We start from the raw sequence: 22100 nt of genomic DNA on the forward strand, positions 1-22100 counted from the left end.
TTTCCATACAGAGGTGGCAGAGCACTGAACACTACTACACTGCTGCTACTATATTAAAAACATTGATGTTGACAGCTTTATAGTGTCTATAGGAATAACATATCAACATGATATTATTTGGAAAGAAAATGGTAATTAATAAGCTGATGACAGTACCGATGTTTACAAAAATCAGACACTTGCTAGCATAAAAATTATTGCTGGAAAGCTACCAGTATTTTCACTCGTTAGTCTAAACGTTACCATCACAGGATGAGCTAGCTATCTGAGATCATTATGGCACAGCTGCACCTGCATGGCTTTGTACGCTTCCCTAAGGGAATGAATCAAAAAATCACATATAACTTCAGAGTAGAAGAAGGCCTACTCAAAATTTAAAAATGCCATGAAACAGAATACTTCTAGATAGAGGTAAATGAAGAAGTGTGATTTCTGCTCTTAAATATCTACATAGTCAAATTAAAAATGTGAATATATTCTGAAAGAAAGTTGCAGTGGAAAAAGAGTAAGAAATCCTTTATCTGGGATAATGAGATGTCTGACTAAAACACCAGAGTATTTTGCACCTTAATGTCAGGCAGAACTTCTATACTGAAGAGCCTCTTACTATGTAAGTTCCCCTTCATGAGACAGATTAATGGAAATTTAGGGCTGTAATAAGACTAAAGCCAGATAGGGTAAAGTCTTCTAGAGTTGTCTTTTTTTTCCCCTGCTTATAAAGAGTTCAATAGGGTCAGTACAATTTGAGTAAGCTAGATTATATGTCTTCCTTCCAAACCTCAAAAGCATACAATTATTATTACTTTTTGCAAATACATTTGGCTCTAAAGAGTGGAAATGCTTATGAAATGTCATGAGGAATCAAAATTCTGTGTGCAGAACAAAGGAAGGAAGGTCATTTCCACGGATAATGGAAGACTTACTGCAAATATCAAACATGACACTGTCTTCCACCAGAAGGAGAAAATAAAAGTAAAAACAGATCGATTTGTTGAGCTGGGGCTTTAGTTGTGAAAGGCAAAAAAAATTCTTCCACTGCATTTCATGCAATTCCAAGCAAATATTTCACAGAAACTCTCCACCCAAGTCTTGTCCGTATTTAAATGTACTTCTATACCTCTGTATAGCAAAACATTTACAAAGTATTTGTCAAAAACCCCACTCTCCCATGCATAACTGCCCTAAGATACTGCAAGTTTAAATAATGAGCTAATCAGACCTACCATATAATACATAAAAGCAGGCACGGCTCTAGATGTGGTTCTATACGTAGTTCTGTTACAGGGATTACTCTTATATATACCATATAGAAGGCTCACAGAGTGTACCTCCCTAGAAGAAAATGCTGTATTTACATAGCGCTGTGGCTTAAGTTATTATATATGACATATACATACACCTACCCACCAAATATGTCACCATTGCCAAGAACTGTATTTGACAACATTTTTCCTTCCTACGCAGGGGGATTTGCTTCCACAGCAGAGAAAATACTGTAAAATCCGTAAGTAGTCCAGCAAGCATAATGAAGCCAGTGTGAAGTGAGGCAACACGGAATAATCAGACCCGACTAAGGAAATCGGGTACAACCTTTAATGGAGGCCACAAAGCTGCAAAGACAGCCATGCAAGAGGAGCAACACGTCTCTACACAGAGGGCAGACCGGGGCTTGGACCCCAGACCATCCCCTCCAGGCAACCCACTCGCAGCTTCACCATTGCAGGTGCAGCTGCTGAACATTTGAAAAATACCACCACTTTGGATTTACATGTAGAATGGGGAGATAAACTGAAAGGGGGGTAAGATGTTCAGAAAATGATGCTGCAAGGACTTCAGCTGCGACGCCCTCCGAGGGCACACACCACCTGTGTGCACCGGGCAAGCTTGAGGTGTCCTGCCTAAAGGGAGGGAGCAGGGCTGTAAGAAGCAAGCAGTGAGGTGCCACAACCGCCGCCTTCCCTTCCCCATCCGGTCAGTCAACGCCACGGAATCACAGAATTTCAGAGTTGGAAGGGACCTCTAGAGATCATCTAGTCCAACTCCCCTGCTAGAGCAGGATTGCCCAGAGCACATTACTCAGGACTGCATCCAGGCGGGTCTTGAAATTCATCTCCAGAGAAGGGGACTCCACAACCTCCCTGGGCAGCCTGTTCCAGTGCTCTGTCACCCTCACCGTAAATAAGTTTTTTCTCATATTTGATCAGAACTTCCTATGTTCCAGCTTGTGCCCATTACCCTTCGTCCTGTTACTGGGAACCACTGAAGAGAGTCCGGCTCCATCCTCCTTAAACCCACCCTTTAGATACTTGTAAACATTAATAAGATCTCCTCTCAGCGTTCTCCAGGCTAAAGAGTCCCAGCTCTCTCAGCCTTTCCTCATTAAGAGATGCTCCAATCTCTCAATCATCTTTGTTGCCCTACACTGGACTCTCTCCAGTAGTTCCCTGTCTCTCTTGAACTGGGGATCCCAGAGCTCCCCAGTCACCTCACTTCACTGCGACTTCGTTCCCGCCACATCTGCCTCAGGGGAGTGTGGCCGGGCCCCGCCGCAGGCTGCGCCCGCCTCTCCACTGAGGCAACGCCGAGCCCCGGTAGGGCAGGGCAGGGCGGACACCCGGCTCGGCCAGGGACCCACAAGCCGTGTTCAGGGGAAACGAAGCCTCTGCACTCCGCTCCCCAAGAATCCCGCACCAGGCAGCTCGACCTCTCCAACCCCCCCCGCCCCCCCCCAACATGGCTGCCGCGGCCGGGGTGCGGCGAGTGGCTCCTCCCGGCATGCCCCGCGAGGCAGCCGCGCTGCCTGGAGACCGCTGCCGGGGCGGGGCGGGGAGGGGAGGATGCTGCGGCCGCCGCGGGGCGAGGCGGCGGCGGCTGGGCAGGGCGGGGAGGATGCGGCGGCGGTGGTGGAGGCAGCAGCCGGCGGAGGAGCGGGCAGCGATGCGGTGCTGCGCGGCGGGGCCCTGGCCGCACGGCGGGGGAGCCCTCACCACCCTCCTGCTGACAGGTCGGTCACGGCGGCGTTTCACTGCGGCAAGCGAGCGCGGGCCTCGCCTGTCGCCGCGGTGCCCCCCTCTCCCGCGGGATGCGTGTCCCCTCCCCGCGCCACCCCTCGTTGTGCCCTCCTTCTACGCGGCCCCCCTCTGTGCGGGGTCCGAGCTGCCCCGGCATCCCCCCCTGCTTCCCGGCGCGGCGGAGGACACTCCGATGGCGGTCCGTCCGCCCCTTGCCTCGCCCCCTGCGGAGAGGACCGCCGCAGCCCGCCCCCCCCCGGCGCGGCGACTCGGGGAGAGTGCCCCGGCTCTGGCCGGGACCCGAGATGAGGGAGCCCGGCTGTGGCGCGGCCGGGCCGGGGCGGGGGACGAGGCCTTGCTGTGTGGGAGAGAGTTTGCCGGCAGGGCTGGGGAGGTGAGGCCTGGCTGAGAGCCGCTGGATGGTGGGGGCGGCTCCGCTCCCGGGGACAGGGCCGGGCGGCAGCGCCCGCTGCTCCCCTCCCCTCCCTCGACCTGACAGGGCTGGTGCTTGTCCCTGAGGGGCCGGGCAGTTTTGAGTACAGGGGTGTCTTTCGTTCCCCGCCCCCCCCCCCCCCCCAATTATTTCTAGTTTGACCACTTAATCCAACCGTGTCAGAATTAAGACTGCAGAAAAAGTGTTAATCCTGTTCCCTAATGCATGTAAACAATAGCTGTCATGCAGTTGGCAGGTTTCACACCCGCAAGGTTCTTCATGGCGAAATACTTCAAATGGGTAACACTTTAAAAGCAGCCCAGCCACAGGATTGCCGTTGTGAGGCCGTTGCTGCGCCAAGAGCAAGTTAACAGCAAGAAATCTATTTCTTTAGGTTGTTTTGTGGTCTGAGAGGTCGGTGGTGTGTCACCTGAAAGCTGACAGTCTGCTCAATATCTTCTTGACTAATACCTAGTTACACTTCTTAAAGTATATGGCCATACTTGTCATGGGGTACCGACAGCAGAAGTGACATGAGGCATTGGATGTTTTAAAGATCCAGTTAGCACGTAAGTGTTAAGTTGTTCAGCGTGAGGATAAAACTTTGCATTTGTTAGATGCAAGATACTGCTTTCTCCATATGTGGAAATTCTTCGTGCCTCTTCTGCCTCTGCCTCCCGTGACCAGCTGCAGGATAGCAACGAACAAAGAACTAGGACAGTCTTTGGTTAAGCTTTCAGTATCAACTAAGATATTAAGTTTAAAAAAGTTCAACTGAAATGAGCTTCTAGAAGTTGAGTTGTGAGTTTAATCCACAAGTCTCTTCCACCCTTCATGGTAAGGGAAGAGGTCTTAAGGTTTTTTAGTGTTAACTTTTCCACTTCAAATTTGACCTTTTTAAGCTTGGTTCAGTTGGATTTCATTAGTTAAAACAGCAGAATACATGGTTTGAGACCAATGTAAAAAAGGAAGCATAAACTTGAGTTCAGTTAAGTTCTTTTAAGAGATATCTATATAAAATTTCTTCTTCATCAAGGTGGAGTTTCGTAGTATGTTCCTGGTCTGAATTCAGGTACAATTCAAGACAGCTTGTAGAAGTTGAATAATGCAAACTGTCCCAGGAGCTCACCTGAGCTCCCCCCTTCCCTCTTAAGCAAAAAAAAACCCCAAACCACCCCAAAACAAACCTTATTGTTTTCATGGTGGCATCTTCCCGCTTTCCCAGAGCTTGACATCTCAACTATGACCATGTGAAAGAACTTCCAACCTTGTCTGCTGGCTCTGAGATGAGCCACAGCCTTGCATGAAAGTCCTTTCTTTTGAATCCTGTTCTCAAGTAGACTACAGTACTGAAGCATTACTTAACCAGGCAAGAGACATCTTACAGACAAAATGGAAAAAGAGAAGTAGCACAAGATTTGTAAATAAATTTCTTTGAGTTCTTCTCTACTATTAGAGATTAGTTTTTCCCATTTCTGTTGTTGAACTTGACCTACAGGAGAAACTTGACTTACGCTTTTTGTACTTCTTAAAGATATATGAGACATATAGTTAGAGGCTTTTTGGAGGAGGCTGACTGGTGTCAAAAGCCCAGGTTGTCCCCCTCCCACTTCTCCCTACCCTCCCTGTGGCAAAACATGAACTCAAAATCCAGGGATTTCAAGAGATTTAAGAGTTTAAAGGGAGTAAGAGTGACTTTAGAAGCCCAACATTTGCTCCTAGGGGGCTAATATACTATTCAAATTGAAGGTACTGGCTCTCAACAATGAGCTGATGATAATTTTTTCCACTGCTAGAAAAAAATGGGACATTGCTGTGAGAAGTGACATTTAGGGTTAAGCATTTCTACTGCAAACTAGGTAGTTGTTCTTTGACTCTAGCTTCACAGTAACAGACTCGATAGAAGTTTACTAGATTAAACTAGTAAAGATGTTTGCCATATTAGTTTGGCAGAGCAATGAATTGCCCCATATTCTGCTCCTACAGAGAAAGCGGTCGTCAAAATGTTGTCTGAATGACTTTGGCCGTTTTATGGCCGTTGCCCTATATTTGTACATTTAAATGTAAAGAATTAGTTGTCAGTGCCCATGTTTTCCCTGCAGCCCCTGTTTTATCCCAGGAATAGGGAGTCATAGAGCAACGGAGTCACATTCCCCCTTCGCTACAAAGGGTCAAAATGGAGGAGGACCTCATTAGTTCTCACTTTGGAAGCCATGATTATGTGGTCACATTAATTTGTCATAAAACTGCATTGCTGCCAGAAAACATTCTCCTGCCCTTCCACAGCTAGGCATTTTTCACTGCTTCCCTTTTGCGTGCCAAGTAACTTGTACAGTGGTGCTGTGTATTGGGTCATCTTGCTGAAAACTACTCTGCCCACAAACAAAAATTGTTTGCTGAAATCAGTTTACTGACCAGGACTGGCACAGGATTATTTATGCTGGTGTGTGCTAGGTGGCCAAGAATGTTCTGGGAATCTTGCCTTTCAGCAGGGCTGCAAATATATCCTAGTTTAAAGCAACTGTGAAATAAATCACAGGCTAGGGTGGGTATTCGGGAGACTGAACTAGATCCCTGTGCTCGTCCCGCTGTTCACAGCAGAAGTGCCATTGGCAACACTCAGCTTCTCAGCCTCACCATGCAGAGAGAGGCAGAACGTTTCATGGATGATCTGCTCTTTCAGTGTCTTCAAATTAATTCTATAGCGTACTTACCATTTTTCCTTTTGTGGGTGCAACCATTAGGGTAAAGAAATAGTTTTTCTTCATACAGCGTGCTCAGTCTCTGCCTGTGAAGATGGTGCCTGTCAGGTTTTTGTACTAATCTCACTCAGATCAATAAATAAAATCTATTGTCAGTAAGTACTTGCTTGAATAAGTAATTGTCAAAGGGAAAAGCTAACCATTCCATTAGTATGCTTTTCATTACACAAGGACATTATTTATAAGTAGTATTTAACATGGAGACATTTTAGAGATCCTAAAGTCAGACAATAAGAAGTCAGCTTTACAGCAGGAATTTGCCTTCTAGATGTAACTTACAGTATGTAAAAAGAGGCTTATTTTTGCTCCTTAATTTTTTTTTTAGATTTGGTTAGAAGTTCCTTAAAGTACTTCAGGAGTTAAGGTTGCCAAAGTAAACCCCTTTCCTCTTAGTCTGATTGTAAACAATCTTTCTTCTAAAGAAAGAATTTCAAACCTAGACAAGAATATCTGTTTTGGTGCAGCTTTTGGGCTCTTCTTGAATAGATATTAATAAATTTACAGCAGACACAATCAGTGTACAGTGCCGCCTTTTGGCAGAGCTCTAGAGAAAAGGAGGGCGTTGCCAGTTTTGATTACTTCCTTAGGAATTTGAAAGAAAAAGAAGAGCCAAGAAACCAGAGGACACATATTAGTTTCCCTCCTAATCAGTTGAACTGCTTTTCAAGCAAGTAATAGCAAGTAGTAGTAGAAACAAGGGGTTCTCTGACCTGGGAAGAGTTTTTACATGACTGTCTTGCTGAAGTGTTCTCAATGCGAAACAGGGTGCTACAGATTGAGAGCTGAAGGTACGGATTTCAGTATTCGCTGATCAGTATTGCTGTGCTGGAATTAGCCATGAACATGTTACATAGGTCAAAACCACACATTGTTTTCATAACTGCATAGTTATGGTGCTCATTATGTAATACTAAAAAAAAAAAATGTTCACATAAACATAGACTGTGTCTAAATGTTGTTACAATTGCAACACAAACCCCCAAAATGCCTTTTAAATGTAGATTATTATTAGTGGCAGTCCAAGCCATGAAGATGAGAAGTTAGAAAGAGCAATCTACTGATCAGACAGAAATCTCAGCATTTTGAAATCTATGCCTTTTCTGAATTCCTTTAGTCTTTTAAACCAATTGCCACCTCAGAAATTTGGAATGTAATTGCAGGGATGGTTCATAGCAGTGTAGAGGGCATTCTAGAATAGCAGGTTTACAGGGTGACCTGGCCATACCTCTTGGTTACACCATGGGCTCGGGGCTGGACTGCAGGAGCAAGCAATGTTTTCCTCGCCTTTATGGAAAAACTTATCTAATTTGGTTCTCTTGTCAGGCCTGCAGTAGGAGGGTGAATGGTGGTGGGTAAATGTTACTATTAATAAAGCATGAAGTTTTTGTTCTCCTGGTACTTAATTTGCAGCATTCCCAATAAGGCAAATGACAAAGTTTCACAGTGAGACTGACAAAATGCCTTATTCGGTTACTTTTCCCAAATCATCTTGGAGAAATACTCGGATCTTAAAGTAATCAATGGGTGGCACAGAAACAGGTAGAAAACCATACAAAGATGAATAAGTGTATAGCTTAGAAACATTTCTGAGTTTGATTTGAACTTTTACACTGTTATCATAAATGGAGCACAGGGGGACCTGAGCAATCCACAATGGAGAACTAGTACAAATTAATTCTTATTTCTTATGTAGTAGCTGTGGTTGAAAAGGATCTTGTGTGTTAGAAAATATCTAATCTCGATGTGAATTTCTACTGAGAGAATCCACTTTAATTCATAGTAAATTTCTACAGCGATGGTGGCTTATGTGCTGCATATTAGGTAGGAGGAAGGGGTGTTGAGGTTGGAAGAGGAGGGAGAATAGGTGGTGGTGCAACTTCTGCCTCTGCTAGTGGACGATGTGACCCGTAGGGCAAATATCTCTGTGCAGATGTTAGTGGGTCCTCAGTGACTGACTGGGTACAAGCTCTGATTTGAGCTGTGGGCTAAGCACCTTGATGCAGATGGTTGCTTTGTTGTAACTCAGTGGTGTCAGTTCCTGCTTTGCTTGTTGTGCTCCGTGGTTCTCAGCGACCAGTTGGAAATCTGTGCCGTGCATGGACCTATTGGAACAGGTCCAGCGGAGGGCCACAAAGATGATCAGAGGGCTGCAGCGCCTATGCTATGGGGACAGGCTGAGAGAGTTGAGGTTGTTCAGCCTGGAGAAGAGAAGGCTCTGAGGAGACCTTATAGCAGCCTTCCAGTACCTACAGGGGGCTTACGAGGAGGGTGGGGAGGGACTTTTTATCAGTAAGTGTAGGGATAGGACGAGGGGTAACGGTTTCAAACTGAAAGAGGGAAGATTTAGATTAGATATTAGGAAGAAATGCTTTACTGTGAGGGTGGTGAGACAGTGGAACAGGTTGCCTAGAGAAGTTATGGATGCCCCATCCCTGGAAGTGTTCAAGGCCAGGCTGGACGGGGCTTTGAGCAGCCTGGTCTAGTGGGAGGTGTCCCTGCCCATGGCAGGGGGTTGGAACTAGATAATCATTAAGGTCCCTTCCAACCCGAACCATTCTATGATTCTGTGATTCTATGATTTTATGATCTCTGCTTCCAGCCCGGGATGCGGGAAGGGCTCTGAGCCAGGTGGGATATGCAGTGGAGGAGCATGAGGGTAGCTTTTTGGAGCCGGGTTGTGTAGTAAGAGAGTAAAGGGTAGTGAAAGCATGTCCCAAGGCCCTGGTCCGTGGCATGAAGGTAATGAGCACGTGCTTAGGTTGGGGTCCCAGGTGGAGGTGTGGGAAAGAGGGGGAAATGCTGGATTTTGAGAGAGGAAGCTGTGTGCTGCATTAGTAGTGGGAGAAATGGGCTTGTGCTCCTACTTCAAGAAGCAATAAGGAGGGTAGATAAGGGTGCAGGATGGCGTGTGGATGTTAGACTGCAGTAAAGGAATGGGGGAGGTGAAGTTGGTCCATGATGCTTAGGTCCTTTTTTGACTGGGAGGTGGGCAGAAATTGTTGTAGCTATCTTCTCTGTTAATTATCTTTGCTGTTAAAAGTTAGTACTTAAATATTATAAATACTTAATACTTAAAACCTTTATATAAAGCCTATGCAAATACAATTAAAGAAAGGGAAAAATAATATAAAAATAATAGAAATATAATCTATAAGATAATACAAATATAATTAAAAATAGTAAAGAAAAAAATACTAATTTGAGGAAAATAAAATTAAAATATTAATTAAAGAAAATATAATTAAAGAAAAGTAAAAAGAAAGCACTGTAGATGCTCGTTACCTGCCCACGTTCAAGTCCCAGGCACAGAGGTGGGAGTTGCTCCTGGTGTTACAAGCACTGGTGGGTGCTCCAGCAACTGTGGCAACGTGTGTAACAAACTGAAGAGCCTGACACTATTAAGGTTTTTTTCAGCGTCAGTACAAGGCTGATCAAATTAATTCTAAATTGTCTCTTTGATAAAATGCATAGTTTGAATCCCTGCATTCTGTAGTATAAGACTTCTTTTGTCATCCTTTAATCATATTCACAGATCTTCCCTGAGCTTTTTTCATGTTGTCACTATGCTTCTTGAAGGCTCTATGTAAGTACTAGGCACAGCATTTGAACAGTGATCATATCTGTGTCAAGTAACAAAACAAAATCTCCCTGCTCCTCCTTGATGTTGCTGTTTACATATCAGCCATAACCAGTCTTCTGCTGAAAGCTTCTGTTCAAACAGTTATTACCTGACATGTGTCCCTAGTTTTATATCGAAGTTCAGCATCCCTGAAGTGTGTGCTCTGTAGTGTGTGTATGGCATGCTGCCTTTGTTCCTGGGTATGCATTTACGTTTTATTCTATTGAAGTGCACATCACTGATCACCTTTTTACCAAACAACGCAGACTGTTTTGTGTTAGTAGCATGTCATCTCCATTATTTGTTAATCTGCTAGCCTTTGTTTTTACCTGCAAATTTTATCAGTATACAATAAAATTTATATGTTTATATAAATTTTATATATATATATAAAATTGAAACATATATATATAAAAGTCAAATTGCATAAGGCCAATACCAGAATCTTGTGAGGCCCACTAGAAAGCTCATATAACAAATTAACTGTCCAGTAGCCCTATTCCCTTGCTTGTGGTGAAAGCTGTTGAATGGGCAGTGTGCTCTTGAATCGTTTCATTTCACTCCTGTCGTTTGAAATCAAATAGATGGTAATATATGTTTGTATTAAAACATCACACTGTAAATTCTAGGATCTGAAAACAGGCACAGTGGTTGGTTTTCCAGTTCCCCTATGAAATGCACCGTAGGGTGGAGAGGTGGACAGGAAACCTCTTTAATCCCCACAGCTAAACCTAGCAAACTTGTGAACCCAAATCAAAGACACTTACTGATCATTTATATTAAAAAATACATCTCAGAACCTTTCTTTTTTTTTTTTTATTCCATTTAAATATGCTAGAATGATTTTGTATTTAGTTTCATTAGTCAAAGAACTAGGTGATATGCTTTATATCTATGGGTAACGTCATTATTTTTGTCTTTACCAGAAAAAACTTGTGGGCTCATCAAAAGTGTCTGAAAAGATGCATTAAATCCTTGTTGACTGGGATAAATATAATACTCTTCTCCATTTAATAATTCAGTAATCAAATCTTGTATTAATTGTTTTGCTTGGTGCTGGTTTGTAGCTGACAAGCCTCTGATTGCTCAGCTTATCCTGTTGAAATATTGGAACAACTTTATTTTACCTTTTCTTGAATGTTCCAAGAATTATAGAAAATTTACAGTAAAGGTCATATGTAGTACCGAGTTGGATAATCCCTAGGATGGTATTATAATAAGACTTTTAATATAAAAAGACTGTCTCAGCAGGGAGAAAGTTGTCCGTCTTGCAAGACAGATGTAATACAGTGGATGTGAATAATACCTTTTTGTTAAATGAGATCATTTGTTCATATTGAAAAATCTGAAGAAACCTAACAGAAATTCATAATTTAGAAATGTTATTGTGTTGGTATGGTAATTTGAACGCGTAATTTTTTTATTACACTTCATCCTTAATTCAATTTTAGGTGTTTTGTGTAAATTATCATTAATAGATGGCTCACTCACATGCATAGATTGAGTATTTGTGTGTCTTGACTACTGCATAAAACAGATCTGTTGGGCCTCCTAAATTGTGTCTGGAGAATGTGATACCAGTAATGGGATAGCTGACTGGTGTAACTATGTCAGCAGAAGCTTCCACAGATGTTTAAGCATCTAGTGTAAATAGTATTTGCATACTTTGAGTGTTTGCCAGTAAGTGTTTGTTTCTTCCTGCGAACTGGTGTATCTGAACACAAGTACTGCTACTTGTTTGTTTCTGATACTGCTATTTTTACAAGGCAGATAAGGTGCTAATCCAATAGCATCTTTTAACTGGGGTTTGACACGAGTTTTCACTTGCAAACTGTTTCAAAAGAAAGACTATTTGTTACGGCCACTTTCCCTTTCCTACCATCTGACTACAGTTCTTTCCCTCTACGCTTTCAGTTGGCAAGTAACTATACAAACAGCTGATATATCTATTATTCACCACAGAATAAAAGGAAGAAAAGAACAAAAAGTGGGAGGTGGGGAGGGAGCTTTCCCAGGCAGTTCTGCTACTGGTGAAATGGAGTCTTTCAGTCAGTTCCACAGCTGCTTTCTGTCTCCTGTAATCATTTGCTCCTCACCACCTTTAAATCTTTTTTTACCTTCAGCTGCACTGATCCAGCGGTTTTCAAGCTGTGTTCTGTCTGTGTGGGATGAAGACAACCGTTTTTACTGGTTCTTTTTCCAAAATTTGATTCTTGTTTATGCCCACAAGGCAAGGTGATCAGCCCCGTGTGTCATTATATAAAGCATCTTTATATAAGCAAAGCTGTGCTCTTGGTTATGTTACTTTCCCTACTTTGGCCAAAATATACTATGCCAGCGAATGTAACTTTAGATTTGTCTTTCCCTGTATATGGTGTTTTGCCAGTGCAAATATATTTACCAGAGAATGCTCTTCATTTTTATTATCAGTATAATTATGTCTGTAGAAATGTCTGTAGAGGTTTAAGCATTTAGTGTAAACTTAGCTTATTTGGGAAAATGAGTGTCAAAAAGGTGAATGTCAGAAAGATTATTATATGTTTACATATCCAAATCAAACACCACCATTTTTTTAACCTGAGGTTCCTAAACTCTGTCTAAAACCAAAACCTGATTTAGAAGGCATCTGATCCCTTCTGATACTTGGTTTATGGGAGTCTGTTGATATGACTAATTTTTTTTTTGCATTTGTTTTATTCTGAAAAGCTTTTTTGTTAAGCTCTGCTGATGGCAATAATGGAACAGTTAACTGGACGACTAAGCAAGCCCACAGTTATATTATCAGCAGAATAAAGGCTGTTGAGAAGAATGGTGAGTTTAGGTTGCAAATTTAAATCCCATGTTGGTTCAGTCAAATCTGCTTTTAATATTACTCTTGCTTTTTCAATCATGTACTTGTTTTAGGAAGTAGGTGCTATTTCAAGGTAAGTAATTTGGAAAATTTTACATTTCTTCAGTCTTTTAAATACTCACAGACTTGCGTGTCTTTGTGAGTCTTCCCCAGCTTTTCCTGTTCCTGTAGCTTTGCTTGAAATAATGGCTGTGTGTATACCTAATGTTGCACATTTTCTTATCACGGCTGGTTGCTTGGAGATACCTCTGCAATTTGCTTAATACAATAACTTGTCTGTAACATTTTAAAAAAATATTTTCATATACGTATGGAAAAAGACTATTTTACTGTCATTTATGCAAGTACCCATAGAGTATTTTAGCTAGCGTACACTAGCTGAGAAAAGGCTTTGCACTGATTGCCCATCCAAGCAGGCAATCTGGATTGGCCCCCAAATTAAGTTATTTCTGGGATTGTGCTTCATCTGCTAAAAATCCATGGGGAGAGAACCCATTGAAAGTCCCAGAAAAAATTTCCAGGTGGATTTTTTTCTGAAGATCATCAACGTACAGGCTTCAACCAACATGGTAAATCTTCTGAAATTTCTGGAGACAGGGTCATCTGTATCTGATAACAGGCTCTGGGCTGGAGGCTGATGCAGTCCTAGCAGGATTCCTGGCTTTGCCCGTGTTCAAGACCCCCGAGAAGAATCACTGCGACAGTTTCTGTACATGTTTCAAAAAGTGATGCGTGTTTTCCAACCTCCAGTTCCCAGTTAATCTACTTCTTTCCCAACCTCCAGAACTTCTAACCTTTGTGCACAGATGTATCTTGGGACCTACAGAAAGTCCTCCAAGGGATCTGGAAACAAAAAAGAAGAAAACAGTGCTGTTGAGGTAGCTGATAACTGTCTTTTTTTTCTAGTAGGTATCTGTTGAGATCCTGTGTAGTGAAGATTTTTAATTTCCCATGGTTAGTTTTACTGAAGTCTTTCACAGTCCCTGAGATTTTTATCTGCCTCAGGGAATTTGCCCAGGCAATTCACATCTGTCAGTCTGCTTTATTAGATTAGTATCTAGAAGTTGGTAAGTATATTCAGTTTCATCCCTAGATCACCTAAGATGATGTCACATTCATCTCCAGTCTCAGGCATCTTATGAAAGTAATTTTGGGTTTTAAAAGCTTTTGAAAAAAATAGCATTTCACTGGTTTCATTATTGAAAAGCAGTGATTGCTATAGTGAGCTGAAGGCTCATCATTTTCCTTCTTATTTTGAAGGATCTTCGTAGAGGAAAAAGAAAAGAGCTTCTCTGATAAGGAGGGCGATTACTTTCAGATTCTTAATCCCTATACTTGTGTCATTACTGTGTGTTTGTTGTTATAAAGATAAAAGGTAAGAGATAAAATAGATCTGTGGGTTTTTTACCTTCTGAGAGGCATTTTTAGACTTCCACCAAGATCACTGTTTTGTGTCTGCATGAAGTCCTTATTGCTATGCTTACTTCAGCAACAGAGAACATCTCATTACTAGGAATGGGCAGGCATTTAGTGGTAGCAATATGTCTCCTCTAACAGACAAAAAAAATATGTCATATGGGGTTTTTTTCAGTAACTGCTGATTCTATTCTCCTTCTTCCTTTCTAAAACTATTGCTTATGGAGAAAATATACATTACTTTTTCACTGTTCTTCCTGTTTGAAATGGACTCTTCATTGTAGAGTGCATCAGAAATGGAAAAATGGATTTTTTTTCTGGACAGTTCACACACATTTTCAGCCAGACACCATATTTTTGTCATCTTTTCTGCTCTGTTAATGTTGTAAATTACTTTTTCTACTTTTCTTGAAAATATGTTAAAGGAAATTAATTAGTTTCCTTGCTCTATTTATAACTCATTTACAGAAGTGAGTGCAAAAGTTTTTTGGGTCATCAATTTACAAATTTTAATTATACAAATCAAATAGCTATGTTACTGTACTTAAGTCTACGTAATTAAAATTATAGTAACTGTTTTATTAACCACACGAAATTGTAATGAACTATTTAAATTTCAGGATCCATTTTAATTTTGTCTTTAAGGTTAAATTATTAGGAAGATACTCTGTTCAGTACAGTTAAAAGCGGTTTAAAAAAAAAGGGGAAAAGCAACTGCTGTGGAACTTGATCAGTAGTGTATCCAGTGCTTGAGACTATTAATTCTGCAATATCAGGTTTGAAGGGCGGGAAACGTGTAACTAAATGCAGAGGTCTGTGTCTCCTCTCAGCTGCCTCTGCACTCAGTGGAGATCGAGTCAGTGCAGTCAGGAGTCTAGGACATGATTCATCTCATTTTACAGGAGAAATCAAATTAATCAACCCCTAGAAGAGTCTGTTTCTTCTCCACTGACTATAAAAGGAGCCTGACTAACTCAGTGGTGGATGTTGTTTCTGTAGGCATCTAAAATTAGGTGAGATAGATTCCACACTGAGTACGTGGTGGGAGGGATGGAATATCTGTGATTATTGCCTAATTAGCAGTGGCTTTTTAAGCGGATCTCAAGTAAGAAAGCTGGTATAGTGATAAAGCTGAAGAAATTATACCGGGATTAGAAAAGTACATGGTCTTGATCCACATTTGAAATGTATCTTTATTATTAATCCAAGTGCTGAAATGAGCCCTTTTATCTTCTAGGAGGTGTGAGTTTGTCCTTATGGGTTTTTTGCGATGACTCTGAAGTCTCTTTCGGAGTTGCGCTTTCCTATGGCAGCACCCCCATGCTGTAAAGTCTATAATCTTTCTTCTTATAAAGTTTCGTTCAGTTTAGCAAGCAAGGCAGGTAGCTGTGTGCCTCTGTATTTGTGACTTATCTTTATTTACCACTTGTGTAATCCTCATCTCAGTGACAAAAATTCTCAGCAGTGATTGATTCTTTCAGCGCATTGACTTAAATTGAATAGTAATATGGAATAGTAATATGACCTACAGTGTGTCCTGTTAAGGCACCATGATAAACACCTGTTAGATATGGACGTGCTGAAACGTGTCCAGAGAAGGGCCACAAGGATGACCAGAGGGCTGGAGCACCTCTTCTATGAGGACAGACTGAGAGAGTTGGGGTTGTTCAGTCTGGAGAAAAGAAGGCTCCGAGGAGACCTTATAGTGACCTACCAGTATCTTAAGGGGGCCTACAGGAAAGCTGGTGAGGGACTTTTTAGGATGTTGGGTAATAGTAGGACTAGAGGGAACGGATTAAAACTAGAGATGTGACAATTCAGATTGGACGTTAGGAAGAAGTTCTTCACCATGAGGGTGGTGAGACACTGGAACAGGATGCCCAGAGAGGTGGTGGAAGCCCCATCCCTGGAAGTTTTTAAGATCAGCAACCTGGTCTAGTGGGAGATGTCCCTGCCCAACTAGATGATCTTTAAGGTCCCTTCCAACCCTAACAATTCTACGATTCTATTAGATCAGTATTCTCCATTTATATCTAAATTTTTAAACTTGTTGATAAAGTGGTTTCTTACCCACTTAATGTATCATAATGATTTTTGTATACTTCTAATTCCTTACAGTGTATATAGTATTGTGTCAAATATGTTAGTCATAAATAAGATTTGCTTTTATTATCTAAATTTGTAATTACATAAAAAAATAGCATATTGCTTTTACATATGCTAGTTGTTCTGAATTAAGTTTCCTTTAGGTTTTTAATTCTGAGTCCTGTAAAATACGGCTTCATTTTTTTGTTGAAATCAGTAACACCTGACTGGGCTGTAGTTGCCCATGTCCTTCTGTTTTGTCTTTCAATACAAGCACAACATCTTCAATAATGATCTCTCTAACCAGATTTTTAGATGTGCATTATCTGAACTTGCTGGTGTAAGAAAGTCTAGCTTTAAGAATTCATAGACATCCTCAGCTGAAGTGAATTGCTTTGTCCTTTTCTGCACAAGAACTGAAAAATCTGCCACTTCCATTCAGTGAGGAATCAGTATCGTTGATTGGTAAGGTCCCTCCATAGTTCTCATGTTCCTTATTTTTATGTAAAATATCAAGAAAACACGATTATATCATTCATTTAATGTATTTTTATTCATGTAATATTACAAATAAACCAATTGTAAAATTACAATAGCCTCCCTCGTTTGCTTTTTTTTTTTTTATTGCAACAAAAATAAAGAGCTCGCGCAACTTCTGAAATCCTAACGTAGCCAGTTTTTATTGCAGTGTTGGAAGGGATCCTGTTGGGCAAAGAGAGGGTTTGCTCTGTGTTCTCTTCCTAAATCAATGCAACCTTTTAAAAAACTTATTAACATTTTCTAATATTCATTGCTTTCCTTCCCCTGGATTTCCCACGTTGCTGTTGAAATGCATGCTGTATTATCTAGAGCATGTCTCATTTTTGCTTTTTTTCTGTCTCTTTTCTTTCCTTCTGCTTTTCAGTGTACACGATTCTGTCTAAGGTGCACTCTGATCGGAATGTATACCCTTCTGCTGGAGTTCTTTTTGTTCATGTTTTGGAGAGAGAGTACTTTAAGGGGGAATTTCCTCCTTATCCAAAGCCTGGTATGGGATGCTAAGATCTTCCATTTTATATAAAAATATAGGGGAAAAAATGTTTAAAAAAATTCACATTTGTTTAGCATACTTTACAGTTCAGGATATAACATACAAAGGACAGGTTTTTTTTATTTCAATTGAAATATCTTGAAACGTTCTGGCTTGTGATCATCATTTGTGAAAAGATGCATATAATTGTGTAGTGTGAAAAATGCACTTAATAATTTGGGAAGGTGTAATAACACATATCTGATATTAGGAAGTATACCTTTACTTTACTTTCACATTAAATACAAAATTGTGGAAGTTTAATGATTATGTCTGTTAAAAGTGCTGTTTATCTGATCGCTGTTTCAGATGCAGTATCTATTAGGCTATATGAAGGAGTGCTTGGAAAGCATATAGTAAACTTGAAACAAAACAGAAGATTAAATCAAATATGAGACTACATAATGATGTTTTCTTTCATTTAAAACAAATACTCCTTTGGATTCAGCCTTCTTCCTATATTTAGTAAGAGTTTAATGTTAGTAAGCAGTTTGTTTAAAAACTTTCTCTATAAAGAGAAAGAGCTGTGATTTCCTAAGTGTGGTGTTTTGATGTACACCTAATGCAAACCTAAAGCGTTGATCACTGGCAGGTTAGAATATGTATAAGCAATCTAGGGAGGGAAGAGAAAGAGAACATTCTGCCCCACATGCTTATCAACAATGAAAAGGAATAATAAATATATAAATATATCCTATTTATATAACTATCCTATTTTCCTATAAAAATAGGAAAAACCTATAATAAATTTACAGTGCACACATAATCAAAACCTGTTTCCATTAATAAGCTTTTGAATTTATTTGAGAGTACAGTTTTCAAAACTCATTTTAAAGAAAAAATAAGCTTCTGTTAGCATTGGTTAAATTTTGTCATGAATAAAACCAAACGTTTTAAAAATTTCCTCTCCTTTAAAAATGCATGTTTTTCCTGACATGTATACCTGAGTCTTCTTTTCACGTAACAGTGACTGACAGAGTGAAGTTTGCCTCTGTCCCCGTTTTGGCACACAGATGGAAAGAACCTGGAAATGTTAATAAAGGTGGATTTTCTTTTGAATCCTTACACTTCCAGCCTGTCTGGTCATTCACATGAATCAAAGGCAGTATGAATCTGATTTCAAATACTGATGAAACTTGTACCCACACATGATTGTGATCATATCAGAAATTTACTGTAAGGCCAGCTGTTACCACGGTCCTTTTATTTTTGTTTGCTGTGCATTGCCTACCATGATGAAGGACAGATGAGAACGTATCACAGGTGACTTTGAGATTTTTTTTCCCTAAATCGTTTGTGATGCTGGGAATTTTATTATGAATGTAATAGATTAATGGCGTGTCCCGAGAGAATTGCGAGGAAAGTTGTGTTATACCCTGGTGCTGGTTTGGTGTGGTTTTGGTCCCTTTTACCCGCAGCCAGCTGTGTAAATGTGTACCTGAAAACTTGCTACCCTTTGGCAACAGGTCTCAATCTCTTTGTTCCTCTCTGGAGGAGTTGACAGCCGGTCTGTCTTCACTGGGCTCAGTTTCTGCCTTCTGTCATCTTCTCTTGTTTGTCCTACAATTGCTGCTGTTGCCAGTTCAAAGCCGAGTTGGAGGAGCGCAGTGCAGAGGTGTCTGTGCAGGCTTACTGTGGATTTGCCCAAGTTCTGTGCCTCACGCCTTAATGGTGAGGATCTGGTAGTGCTTACAAAAGCTAAAATAAACATAAGTCAAACCCAGCCATTTGTAAGAGGATCAAGAAGAACCACGAGAACTGTTGTACTCGTTTAACTTTAGGGTCTTTTAGAGATTGCATCTGGACTATTGTATTTAGTAGCCATCAGTGGATCCATTTTGCAGGAATGTCTGGTCCTTTTTTTGAATTAATTTGTTTTCTTAAAAAAAACAACTTACTGCCAGGCTGTTGGTGCTGAAGACCTGTGTGTTTATCCTGATGCTAACAGAAGCTTTCAGACACTGATGATTACACAGACACTCTTTACAGTAACCTGCCTAGGTACACTGGGTTTCCAGAGGTGTTATTAAAAACATAAATAAAAGGAGGGGTTTTTTGGGACTGAGACCTTTGGGCCTTCATCAGTAAGAAGGTTAAATGCTTCATTCAATCCTAGGTAGAACTGAGCTCTAAAAATCAGACCTACTAGTTAATGAGTGCAAGCACACAGAATTAGCCAGGACTCTAAGAAGAATAAGCACAATAACCTCTGCTGTTGGTTACACTTTTCAGATAATAATTTCTTAACACTTACAAGTGCTGAGTGGGAGTTCATATATTTCTGATATGGTGAAGGTTAGCAATGTTTTGCTGCTGTTTTTGGAAATTTTTAGAAGAGATAACTAATAAGATTTTCTAACGGAAACATCAAAATCAAAGTCTATAGTATTTTCTTGCAAATACTCTAATATGATTTTTCTTATCTAGGTGAAATAAGTAATGATCCTATCACATTTAATACCAACTTAATGGGTTACCCTGACAGACCTGGATGGCTACGCTATATACAAAGGACACCATACAGTGATGGAGTGCTATATGGCTCACCAACTGTAGAAAACGTGGGCAAACCAACCATCATTGAGGTATTTTCTTTTAAAGGTTCAAAAAGATTTGTTTTAGAGTATAAGATTCAGAATTGTCAACAAGCATTGCCTCTTTTTTTGAAGAGTTAATATTTCTTTTTTTAAATTGTAATTATAAGGCAGGGACAAGGACTTGTGACATTAACGTTTTCTCTTAGGTACCATTGTATCCTCTTTTGAGAGAAAGCCAAGTTGTGTGAGATTTCATATTTTACTTTTAAGGTATAACTAGTAAATAGCAATAATCATTTAAGCTTAATATTCCTAGTTGAAATACCTTTAGATTCTTGCCCTTCATCTTTCTGAGAGGCATTTCATTTCAGTAAATTATGAATATATTAAAGTTGTATTCAAAATATAGGGGGAAAAAAGCCCTTTATAAACAACTGTACTTGAAGAATATCTGAATTCTGAACTTTGTAACATTCTATCCTGAATATGAGCCAGACTTTTTTCCCTACTGGAAAATACAGCGTTCAGTCAACAAACAGGCTTTGGGTTTGTTTTTTTTTTTTAAATTAAATTCTTTTTCTTCAAATATTATCTGGTTCATTTTTCATGTTTATTGATAGATTTAATTTTAATTAGCACTTACATGTATTTAATTCTAGTCTTACAACAATGACAAAACCCACTAATTTATTTTTGACAATTAGCTATCCAAATGTTTAAAAGTGCCAATCACTGCTTGAGCAGCAATCGAAAGAGAAAACAAACTATGCTTTCTGCCGTGCTTATCATAGACAGCAGACTGAATCAGACACTGTGTGGTTCACAGTGTTAAGGAAAATCTCCTCATTAACTTGCTTCAGCCATTTTGCTGCTTCAGCAGTGTACTTAAACCCTTGACGAGTTTCTTTTTTATAAATAGTATTTGATATAGTTGTTCTTCCTCTAATGTCTCTAAATGTTAAGTTTACTGGGGATAATTTCATCCATGCATAATTCTATGTACATAGAATCATTGGATGGTTTAGGCTGGAAGGGACCTTAAAGATCATCTAGCTCCAACCCCCTGCCATGGGCAGAGACACCTCCCACTAGACCAGGCTGCTCAAAGCCCCATCCAGCCTGGCCTTGAACACTTCCAGGGATGGGGCATCCACAGCTTCTCTGGGCAACCTGTTCCAGTGTCTCGCCACCCTCATAGGGAAAAAATTACTTCCTGATATCTAATCTAAATCTACCCTCTTCCAGTTTGATTACTCCTCATCCTATCACTATGTGCCCTTGTAAAAAGTCCCTCTCCAGCTTTCCTGTAGGCCCCCTTCAGATACTGAAAGGCCACTATAAGGTCTCCCTGGGGCCTTCTCTTCTCCAGGCTGAACTACCCCAACTCTCTCAGCCTGTCATCACTGGAGAGGTGCTCCAGCCCTCTGATCATCTTCATGGCCCTCCTGTGGACCTGCTCCAATAGGTCCATGTCCTTCTTGTGCTGAGGACTCCAAAGCTGAACACAATACTCCAGGTGGGGTCTCACATGATTCAGTTTTGATTTCAACAGGACTAATCACATCTGTAAAATTAATCGTGTGCAGAAGTACTTGCGCTTAGCTTTCTGTAGAGGAAACTGTTATTTAAAATTGCCCTTTCATTAAATGGCGTGTGCTTTTAAGATTCTAGGTTCTATATCAAGACCTCCATTAGAAGCATGACCCCAAGCCTATATTTGAACTATATCTTGCCTAGCATACAAATTAATTCATTGCATTCCCTTCTCAAATGTGGCTTTTAAATTAATTCTGTAGTACGTGAGGAGGGCAGATTGCATCTGATCCACTTCGTAGTTCCATCTGAGGAGTGGTTGCACATTCCTGCCCTGAATAGAACTTTAATCAAGTCATAATTCCTGAGGTGATGTCATAGGTAGGTCAGTTAATGGGGGGAGACCTCATGATTAGATGAGCCTAACATTATACATAGCACTGCAATAGAGTGGGTAACATTCTTGAGCTTAAGCTCCTTTGAAAACTGTGCAAAGGCGATTTGTGTTTGGTTGATTATTCAGTACAAAGGCCGTCCCCGCCACTGTCACAAGGGGCATGGTCCACCCTGGCAGCTCTCACGGCTGGAGTGCAGGCTCAAAGTGGCTACTGTTGTGTTCCTGTATAGAGCTTGTACAACCAGAGACTTAGGTTTTCTAAGTATTAATGTTTAAAATGCTGTTGAAACAACCCTTTGGAAAATTAACAGAATTGAGGATTTGTAAAATCTCAGGAATTTATTTTCTATTAATTTTATGATGAAATTGTTACATTACATAAGACAT

General features: G+C 40.5%; 1 protein-coding gene across 2 annotated transcripts in view; it reads left to right on the forward strand.

The window, feature by feature from the left end:
* The first annotated feature begins 2838 nt into the window (after positions 1-2838).
* SGCE (sarcoglycan epsilon) overlaps positions 2839-22100 on the forward strand; it is a 35652-nt gene continuing 16390 nt past the window's right edge. Inside the window, exons 1-4 of one of the 2 annotated variants that reach the window (XM_054191711.1) lie at positions 2839-3004; positions 12532-12636; positions 17082-17204; positions 19674-19831. In XM_054191711.1, coding sequence (XP_054047686.1) covers positions 2890-3004; positions 12532-12636; positions 17082-17204; positions 19674-19831 — 501 coding nt within the window. In that variant the 5' untranslated portion in view covers positions 2839-2889. The remainder of the gene's footprint in view (positions 3005-12531; positions 12637-17081; positions 17205-19673; positions 19832-22100) is intronic. The other variant, XM_054191710.1, reaches the window with a different exon arrangement.

Source organism: Rissa tridactyla, chromosome 2 (assembly GCF_028500815.1).
Source record: "Rissa tridactyla isolate bRisTri1 chromosome 2, bRisTri1.patW.cur.20221130, whole genome shotgun sequence".
NCBI lineage: Eukaryota > Metazoa > Chordata > Aves > Charadriiformes > Laridae > Rissa > Rissa tridactyla.